The sequence below is a fragment of the Loa loa genome, assembly GCF_000183805.2.
Source record: "Loa loa unplaced genomic scaffold supercont3.354, whole genome shotgun sequence".
In the NCBI taxonomy this organism is placed as follows: Eukaryota; Metazoa; Nematoda; class Chromadorea; order Rhabditida; family Onchocercidae; genus Loa; species Loa loa.
Window position 1 is genome coordinate 14,277 of NW_018108534.1, and position 11,713 is coordinate 25,989.

The 11,713-nt window shown below is 21.3% G+C and overlaps 1 protein-coding gene across 1 annotated transcript; it reads right to left on the minus strand.

The window, feature by feature from the left end:
* Positions 1-7,246: 7,246 nt before the first annotated feature.
* LOAG_08826 (hypothetical protein) lies at positions 7,247-10,226 on the minus strand (the record flags this gene model as incomplete). Its single annotated transcript, XM_003144356.1, has 5 exons — positions 7,247-7,360; positions 7,777-7,971; positions 8,664-8,760; positions 9,552-9,727; positions 10,137-10,226. 5 exons carry the CDS (start codon positions 10,224-10,226, stop codon positions 7,247-7,249), a joined length of 672 nt encoding a protein of 223 aa, XP_003144404.1.
* Positions 10,227-11,713: the final 1,487 nt, after the last annotated feature.

Consider the following 11,713-nt stretch of genomic DNA (forward strand, 5'->3'; position numbering starts at 1 on the left):
AATAATAATAATAATAATAATAATAATAATAATAATAATAATAATAATAATAATAATAATAATAATAATAATAATAATAATAATAATAATAATAATAATAATAATAATAATAATAATAATAATAATAATAATAATAATAATAATAATAGTAATAATAATAATAATAATAATAATAATAATAATAATAATAATAATAACAACAATAATAATAATAATGACAATTATAATAATAATAATAATAGTAAATGATAACGATATTTTTAATATGCATATTTGTGCCGCACATTTAATGTCTTTCATAATTTTATCACCATTAGAATTTCATAAATTAAAGAGTATGACATGTACGATTCGTCCTTTAACGTCCAATAAATATTCTCTTCTGATCATAAATCAACAAATATAACATATATGAAATTTTTTAAAATTTATTTCCCAAAAAATAAAATATTCACAATATCCACTTAATACTAAACAATGAAAAACTTTCAAAAAAATTTATTTAATTAAAGGATTTTTTAACATATTTTTTACAAAAATTTTTTCCTATGTAAATTTTATATCTTAAAAAAAAAAACTTGTCGCATGTCACATTCCAACTTGGCAATAATTTGGCTCCCATAATTCGATCCAATCAACTAATTACTACTAACTAATTAGCTACATGTTCGTGACTTTTTCTTTTTAAATGATATAAAAGTAAAAAAAAAGAGGAATAGAGGGAAAATAAGAATATAAAAACAAAAATAAATAGAATTAAATTTGTTTTTAAGGAATGAATAAAAACAAAAGAAAGAAATTATATTATAAAATCAAGAAATAATGGCAAAAATATCAGTTAAATTGATAATTTGATTTAATGAAATTATTTAAATTAATAGAAGCATTTTTACCGCTTTTTCCTATTACAGCATAATTTCTAAAATTTTTTATTAATTAATGGAAGAATTTAATCTAATTATCAAATTAATTCGTAAAATTTTGATAATTCATATTTTTGAAATCGCAAAATTTTGCATATTTTTTTCTTTTTTTGCTCCTTCAATATAATTCTCTTCGTTACTGTAGCAAAGACTGAAAATTATTACTCAATTAATAAATGAACTGTAATAAATAAAGTAAATAATTAATAAAAATTCTTAATAAAATGAAGTTTATTAAATAATAAAGTTAAAATTTTAAAATTAAAAAATCAATTTAAAACATTAAAAATAACTTTTCCTTAATTTTCCTTTTCAATAAAAGTTTCTTTGAAAATGCTAAAATGAAAAAATTGAAATTCTTATACTGTATAATTGCGCATACATTTATTTATTCATAAGCAGTTATATGCGCAAATTTGATTACGGTAATTGTAATATCATTTGTAAACACCGTATTTTTGCTGTAATTCAATTCTCTTTCTTCCTATGACCTCTTTCATTTATTTCAATATATCATTAACCTTATTGAATAGAGTTCATCAATGACAATTCAGTATCACCTACTACCGTTAACTATCATTACTACCACTACTACCATCAACTACCATTACTACTAATAACAATCATAATAATAGCCATCTTGAATGTTTATACTTTTACTAATACTTTTAGTAAATATACCATATATTGTCCAGAAGTGACCATCCAATCTTATTGTAAATACTTATTCTTTTGTTTAGTTTTACCTTTTTTTTTTCGTTCTCTCTTTTGTTTTATTCCTTCAAAATTTATTTTTGCAACATTTTTTAAATTTAATTTAAAGTTGAAATTAATAAATATAAAATTACTAAAAAGAAGCAATTAAATTGACAACAATAATTAATGTTTGAGAGGAGACGAAAAAAAAACTGAATTAATTAAATATTGCAATAGATTACTAATGATATATGGTAGTGTTTGTTGGTGTTTATGATATGATTTGTGTATACATATGTGTGAGACATGGAAAACGTCAATATCAAAATGTCAAAGTGTCAAAGTATCAAAGTGTCAAAGTGTCAAAGTGCCAAAATGTCACAATATCAAAGGAAACGATAAAGGCGGAAATGTTGTAAAATTCAAGAGATATGGAAAAAAAAACAAATTAATGACATGAAAGTTGGTATAATATTCGAGAAAAAAAAACGACATTCAAGGTTCATATCCTTTAAATTTAAACAAAAATTAAATTTTATTTCGGATTAAAATGAATTAAAATTTCATCACAAATAAAAAATGACAATTTGAAAGATTTTATTTTTTTAAAGTTTTGTTTTGCAAGAAATTTACTAAAAATGTTTGATAATTTACGAAAATGTTTTAAAAAAAAAGAAAAAAAGTAAAACTGTTTGATTTTTGAAATGTTTTACGATTTTTCTTTTTTAAAATTTTAAACTATAAAGTACAGCAAACTATAGCAATTCAAGTTGAACATTTATATGCATTACAGTAATTTAATCCATGAATTAAATCAATAAATTTAAATTAAATCAATAAATTTAACAGAAGACAATAACATTTTGTTCAGAATATTTCCTCTGTCGTTTTTTTTTCGGGCAATATTTTTAATTGAATTTTAACAATATTTAAATTTTAATCATTTCTTTTATCATTTTTTAATTTCGAAATGTAATTAAATAAAATTGACAAAATTTGAATTAAATTTAACAAAAAGATAACAACATTTGTTGAAAATATTTCATCTATCGTTTTTTTTTCCTCTTACAATATTTTAAATTAAATTTTAACAATATTTAAATTTCAATCATTTCTTTCATTTATCATATTTAATTTCAAAATGTAAATAGATATAATTAACAAAATTCGAATTAAATAATGAATATACATTTATACATACATATATATATATGTATTTATGAAGATAGCTAATATCAATCAGATCAATCCACTTTACGGATGTAAACAGGAGAAGATGTAACCGGAGAAGAGGTAAGAACTAACAAGATAGATAGAATTGTTTGTTATAAGCTAATGTTGATTGAGGGTGCGAATAGCTGTAATATTTAAAAAAGTATTAGCACTTGTTTATATATACGGACAGGTAAATATACAGGTATACAGATACGGACAGACACACACACACACACACACACAATTTCATTTTTTAATTTTTATGAAAATTATCTTTAAAATTATTAAAATTATTTTTGAAATTATTAAAAAAATTATGATTAAAAAAATTAATAAAATATAAGTAAGATTTAATTGCAGATATTCAAATACTTGAATTATTTTCAAATTTAAATGATAAATTTATATTTACGATTAACAATCTTTTTCATTTATAGATTTTAATGAATTGTTTTATTTAGTAAATTTTAATGAATTGTTATTTACATTAAAATTAATGAATTGTTTTATTTGTTAAGTGTTGACAGACAAACAGACACACACGCATATGAATTCTTTTTTCCTTAAAAATTATCATATCTATAAACTAAATTTAATTTCTAATATTCGAGTACTTCAGCTATTTGTGAGTTTAACTGAAAAGAAAATTTTATTTACAAATCCTTAATTTTTACCCAATCTTTTCACAACATTTAAATTTCTTTGAAGTATTGATAGATGGACAGATACATACATAAATTCTTTCTTCTTTCTTTAAAAATTTTATCTATAAATTAAGTTTAATTTCAAGTATTCCAGTACTTCAATTATTCGTGAATTTAACTGAGAGAAAAAAAGTTTATTTACAAATTCCTAATCTTTATCGTGCCATTTTTTTTCGTTACATTTTGCTTTTATTCATTTACCATAAATTTATATATTTAAGTTTGTTAAAAAATGAAATGAAAAAAAGGAAAAAAAACATTGAATGCATTTGATATTTGACAATTTTTTTCATAAAAATAAAGCTTTAATTGTGAACAAATTTAATTATTAATTTCTTTTCTAAATAAAATTTTAAATATAATTTATGAAAAAAAAAGAATAATAACTGTTGACAATTTTAAAATGAATGCTAATTGTTAATGATAATTTTGACAAAAAAAAAAGAATGTTAACAATGCAAAAAAAGAAATGTTTATCAGAAGAATTAAATATACAACATATCAAAAATGGAAAAATAATTATATTCAAATAAAAATTAATAAATAAGTATCGATATATGACTTTTGTTTATTACTTATGATTTTAATTTAGATATTTATGGAAAGGCATTCGATGAATTAATGGAATCATTTCGTGCTAAATTACAAATTATATGCCATTCTTCCGGAAAAATTTCATCACAAAATTCCATTAAACAATCAATAATGCTTGGTATTTCATATGGTTTACACCAATGTAACATCTGAAATTGAAGATATAATTTAATTAAAAATTTACATTTCATTCATAAGTTCTAAATTAATTAATTATGCTAACATTTTTGCATACTATTATCTTTGACAAATTTACTAGAGGAGAAAAAAAAATGATAGATTTTTTTTCGAATATTTGTTATTTAAATAAATTTGGCAATATTCATTTAAATTTTGATTAAATTTATTTAAACTTTTCAAAATTTGTTTAAATTTTAATTTTTTTGATAAAATTTATCAAAATTTTAATTCATTTTTTATTTATTTAAATAATTTTATTTTATTGTCTTAAATAATGAATAATTTTTTGTTTATTTTATAATTTTATAGAATTTCGTCAAAAGAAAAGAAAAAAAAAACTTCTGCGCTTGTTTTCTAACAGAAAATTACGACACTGTTTTATATTTTATCAACAAAATAATAAAATAATATAACAGTGATAACAGTTTTTATCATCTATTATCAATAGTTATCAACCATAGAAGAAAAAAAAGTTGCAATGATTAATAAAGAAACGAAAAAAATAAATAAATAAATGAATATTAGTAAATTAATACGAATATAATTACTCAATACCTTTAACTTTCGGGATGATTTTTGTTAATCTAAACGATTAACATTTATATTTAAAAATTTGAATATTTCTTACAATTTTATTGAGATTTTTTTTTTGTTACAATTTCAACTAAAAAATTTGAAATTATATTTTTTTGATTTTTAATTACTAAGAAGCTAATTATCAAATGTTTTACAGTATTCTAGACTGAATGTTAATAAGAATATTTTCTACGGGTATGAGAGAAATGGAATGAGAAAGTATATTATTATCCAAATTATTCGATCTCTCAGATATTCCGGGAAAAAAATCCGGAATAATTTTGAATCTATTTTGATTATGTATTCCATTTCTATTTTTGGAATCGATTCTCATCCATTTTGCGACAATAAATTCATCAAGAATTTTTCTTTTCTTTTTTTTATGCATTATTTAATTATAAAAACAAAGACAACACCATATTATTGTCAATGACATAATTAGGTTAAGCAAAATAAATTTTATAAAATCAATTTGACCGGTTAGAATAGAAATCCGGCAAGAAACTGTTTCATTTCTGGATCATAGTACTATAATAATTTTTACCGGTTTTTCTAACCTTCCGGTTATTCATTTTACAATAAATTCAAAAAATTAAAACTTACCGTAGAGCAGAATATTTCCGGTAAAATATTTGTTGTTAAACGATTTATCAAATCATTAGCAAAATTTGTTGTCCATGTCATACACTAAACAAAAAGAAAAAGATTAAAATAATGAATTTATTAGAAAAAAATTATGCACATAATTGGAATTTAATTTAATTTGAATTTGATTTGCTAGAACAAAATTGAGCGAAAAAATAAAAGACAAATATAACTTGTTGAAATTTTGAAAAATTAATTAAAATAACACAACGAACAGAGATATAATTAATTCCATTCCAATGATTATTTGATGGAAATAATTGGCTAGCTTTTATGCAAATTTTTTGCAAAAATTGTTCAATGATCCAATCATGAATATAATCCATTACAATTTCATTTAATAGTATCCGATTCTGAAGTAAATATTTTACAGCAAAAACTTTAGAAAGTTAAAAACAATTTGTAAAAATTTATTTTAGCGAAAAAAAGAAAACTGAAACTGTATTAATTATTGTTTGATTAATTAAGAAAATTTTCAAGTTACAATTTTTACATTTAAATTTTAGAATATTTCATAAGAAAATTTTCAAGCTACAATTTTTACATTTAAATTTTAAAATATTTCATTCTCTCTTTCACACGTTTCAGTTAAATACAAATTAGAGAAAGTGAAATATTTTGTAATAATAGGAAATGAAATATTTTGTAGTAATAGGGAATGAAATATTTTGAAATAATAGGAAATGAAATATTTCATTTATGAATTTTTCAAAAAGAAGAACCTCAACATACGTTGTTGTAGCCATACAAATATTACATTGAGCGCATTTTCCAGCAGGCGTCATTGTTAATGCTTCAATTAAATATAAAATTTTAACAACAAAAAAAAATTTCATAATAATTTTTAAATTTTAAATTTCTTTTTAAAAGGCGAAATTGGCTTCAAAATTTTTTGAAATTTGAAAATATCAATAAACTAGCAACCTCTTCGATTTGATTAATAAATTATTTCATCATTAATGTGTTATGTATATGTGTGTGTGTGTGTGTGTGTGTTGTGTGTGTGTTGTGGTTGTATGTGTGTGTGTGTGTGTGTGTGTATTGTATGTATCTCAATTCTTTGATATTTTTCATATAACTTCATTAAGTTAACAGATGAAGGTTAAAATTAGAAAGTATGCAAATAATAGAAAACTAGTGAGTGACATTTTAGGATTTCGAAGAGGTCAAAGGCCAAAAATGTTTTACGTACACCAATCAGTAATAAAAAATGCAGTCTAGAAGTCTAGAAGCAAGAAGTATTACCAATAAGTGAATTTAAAAAAAAAAAGAAAGAACAGTAACCTGAGATATTTAATAATTTTTTTTTTAAAAAATTGTCATAAGTATCATTTATTTGTCTCTGGTGAATGAATGAATGATTAAAATGATATTGGTGATTGTGATAAGCTTTAAATTTATCATATCAGGATAATATTTTATCCATCTCGAATCATATTCAATTTATTCCATTGATTATCTTATATTATCATATCAGTAAATGTTCATTGCTATTCTAAAACTATCAATCCATTCTACTTTCTCTCTTTAACAATATTCTTGTATTCTTTTCTAGGACATATGCATACTATCTATATTAAAAAATTAGTCTCATTTTTAAGATTATTTTAATTAGAATCATTTATAGGAAGTTTTAATTAAGTTTGGTTTAATTATCCAAACTAATGAGTAATTTGTTTCATCATTAATTACAAATTATTGCTAAGCATAAACTTATATACCATTTGTTTTGTAATAGTGATAACAAGTTGGTATTAATCCCGAACATATCGTCTTAACAGTTGGTATATGGATAACAAGAAACTGATAAAGTGTTTGCTCGGTATACTGTAAAAAAAAAAAATCGAATCAAGAAATAAAATTGTAATATTGCAATTCTATTTTATATTTCAAAATATTTGCTCAATAATGCAAAAATATGCAATATTAAATGTTACCGTATACAACGAAAGAGTGATAATGAAATTGTTAGATAATTTGTAAATGCACGAAATTACAGTAAGATATATTTATTACTGTATGATAATAGCCAAGCCAATATATTACTACAGTAATTATAATACTACGATAAGGTGTGCACTGTTTTTCTTACATTTTTTGATTGTGTTTACCAATTTTTTCCTGGTGTTCACTGTAGCATCATATTATCAAAATATTACTGTAGCGATTACGGTGCTACGATAAAGTAAACTGTGCTATGATTGTTTCATGATTATGTTTAGCAATTTTTGCTCGAAACTTACTGTAAATTTCATAGAGTTTGTTGAGAAAAGGATAGTTTCAAGTTTTGTAAGCATACGATCACAAATGGAACATAATGATAAGCCATGATTGATAACAAATAATGAAAAAAATGATCCTAATTGTGGCATAGTAATTGTTGTAATATTATGAAATTCTGGTCCTTCACAAGTATCTTTTGCATTTGATAAATAATTCTGAATTAATCAATTGTTAATTTTTAATTAGTAATAATAATCATAATAATAACAATAATGATAAGACTAACTAATTAATATTACTGTCTAATAGTAATAATAATAAAAGGAATGAAAAAAAAAAGATTTCCTTATTAATTAATAATAATAACAATAATGATAAAACTATTATGTCAGATGTTAAATTTTAAAATTTTAGGTATAACTTCAATTTTCAAACTAAGCAAACGTGGAATTTTTTTTTTTTAAAAAAACCTAATACACCTAAAATGAAATCTCGTAATATTAATTATTCCATTTTTCGTTCTTCTTTTTCGAAGTACCAAATAGTGTTACAGTAAAGTTTTTGACAACAAACAATTTTAACAATTGATAAAAATTATCAAAACAAAAAAGAAATTTTTTATTTATCAGAATTTAATTATTTTTACTAATTTTCTAATAAAAAATTTCAATTTTTTTTTAAATTAAATTGATATTCATATATGTTAAATTGTTCATTAAATGGATACAAGTAGAGAAGAATCCTATATTGTATTTGAATTAGAAATTACTGTATCAATTCCGGTCTATACCTTCTGAAATATATCAAGAAAAAAAAAAAAATTACAGTCTCCATTCTAACAAGTAAAATTGAAAGAAATTTCCAATTTAATATTTAAAAATTTCAATCAAAGATTTAAGAAACTTACATACATTTCATTGATCCAGTTAATTAATACAGTCATACCATCATTGCTATTATCATTATTATTATCGTTATCATCATTGGTAACACTATTATTAATGCTAAATTTTGGAATAATCATTGATATTTGTTAAAATTTAAGTTCCATTATAAACAAGAATAGAAATATCCATACTGTAATCAATAATGATGCTGATAAAAAAAAGAAAAATGATAAAAAAATTTTGTGATGCATAACTTATCAAAGCTAAAATATTACCTAATATTTAAATTATCATCATATTTCCATTTATTATTATTAAGTATTTCAGTACCGCTGTAGATTTAAATCAACTGAATACCAAATTACATTTCAGACAATTACATAAATTTTCATTTATTTAAAAAAAAATTATGACATCAATTTGAATTTGATAATGTCAGATTTTAATATAAAATTCATCCATATTTTCTTTTTCTTTGGCTTAAATGAACAATAATTTGACTAAACGAAATTCGATTGCTTTAAATCGATAACAATTTAAATTAATACATTTAGGTTAATTAAAATTTAAAGCAATTTAGAGTAATAATTTCATATATTCAAAAAAAAGTGTAATATTTGAACAAACATTAACAATTATAATTTAATTTTTTCATCCATCTTCATAATTAATCAAGTATTCATTTACATTTTTACTAATTAAGCACTCAAATAATTTCATATCTTTGCTAAGTAAACATATTTAAAACATTGATAATTATAATTTAATTTTTCATCAATCTCCATCTTCATAATTAATCAAGTATTCATTACATTTCTACTAATTAAGTACTCGAGTAATTTCATATCTTTGCCAAGTAAACATATTTAAAAAAAAAAAGAATTGAATAATAAAAATAAACAACAAACATTGAACATATGGGTGAATTAATTTCATTTGTAGCAAAATTAAACATTTCAATCGAATTTTGCTTTAATCTGTGAATATATTGCATTTGTCGTTTATATTCATCAACTATAAGTTCATGTTTAATTTGTTGTAAAAATTTACGACCTTTTTCTAACTCCTGATAACATCGTTTAACCTGAAATTTTACGCAAATCCATAACAGAAATTCAGTGAACATTCAATTCTTTTAAGTTTGAATTTTAATTTTCGAATTTAAATTTGTAGTTTTGAAACGAAGATAATTTGATAGATTCCATTTATTACTCAAAATTTCTCATATCATTCCAGATAGATTCAAAAAAAAAAAAAAAAAGACTGAGAAGTAAAATATTATCTGAAATGATCGATGCTTACAATAAAAGTTATGAAATTGCAATTAAGAATTAAATTAATTTTGGATTAAGTTAAACTTAATTAAAAGAGAATTATATTAATTAAATTAAATTAATTTCGAAGATTTCTTAAATTAATTCGAATTCTCACAATAACAATTGAAAGAATTTAAAATACAAACATATCCTATCATACTGATAAAGATAACTAACCGAATATAAATGAGCATTACCGAATGCTATATAGCCAAAATTATTTTGTAATAATAAGAGTAGTACAGAAGGAATGATACTATTAATCATTGAATTAATCTATAACTAAACTTTAAATCGTATAATAATAAGGATGAGGAACATTGACTTATCTTTATCAATTACCAACATTAACTTATCTTTATCAATCAATTATCAACATTAACCTATCTTTATCAATTGTCAGCATTAACTTATCTTTATCAATTATCATAATTCTTATTTCCTTTTAAATAACCAATAAAATTTCTTATAGATCGGCACAGATACGCACACACAGTAAAAAAAAAAAAAAACAATGTAGCAATTAACAGTATCAAATAATTACTGGAAATGAAAATACTCTTTTCGAGTATTATAATTTCAATTAATTTTTCAAGTATGAATTATATATAACTTAGTTATCGTTTACTATGATTGGCAATGATGACAAAATGCTTAAAGCTGACAATACAAGGAAATGATAAGGAAAATAAGTATATTTTCGACGCTAGATAAGAACAGTGAATGAATTATGAAAAACAAAATAAAAGGAGAAATTTTAAAAAAAGGTTAAAGGTTAAAATCTTATTTAGACTTAAAGGGTAAGAAATAAATGTTAGAAAATTAATTATTGCTTTGATAAATATTTATCAAATTAAATTTGATTTGATTTTTTTTCGAATAATTTAAAAATTATGCAAATATTTAACTTTTGTACAAGAAAAATTGTCTTTTCTTTATTGATTTTTTATTATTTCACAGTGCGTACATGAAAATAATTGACAAGCATTAAACAATATCAAATATATCAAAAATATTTGAAATAAATAAGAATAGAAATTACTATTTGCTTTTTTATCACAAATGATAGACGCACGCACTGATCGTCTTCAGGATTATCATCTAAAATACATGATATGATACAATTGATAGAATGGTATAAATACACAAGGGAAAATAGAGAAGAAAAGACAGTGACTGAATGGGAAAAGTATTGTAATTAATCATTCTAATTTCAAATTTAATAAAAAACTATTTAATTTTCTAGCTTTATCAAAGTCAGAACTTATTACAGAAAGTTTTTCTTTATTATAGAAAAGCTCTTTTTTTTTATATGACATTGCTTGACAAAAAGCATTGTATTAGATTATATCAATATATTAAGGCACGAAATATCAAAAAAAAAAAACGTAAAATGAAACATTCAAAATGAAAATAAAACAAAGTGAAGAAAAAAGTTAAAAGGAGAAGCATAAAATGGCAGCATTTGAAACATAATCTTTTTTGAAATCTTTATAAAAATCACACAATAAAAGAAAATTATACGTCTATGGAAAAAGTTTAAAGATTAGAAAATAAAAGAAAAGCCAGCAATGATTTCCAGTGATAAAAAAGAACTTTCTAATTGATAAGAAAGCCAGAAAATTAGTTTGGAGACAGTTAAAGGATGATAATAATATGGTTAATACAGACATATATATATGTATATATATATGTCTGTATTAATCATATTATTTTATATATATATATATATATATATATATATATATATATAT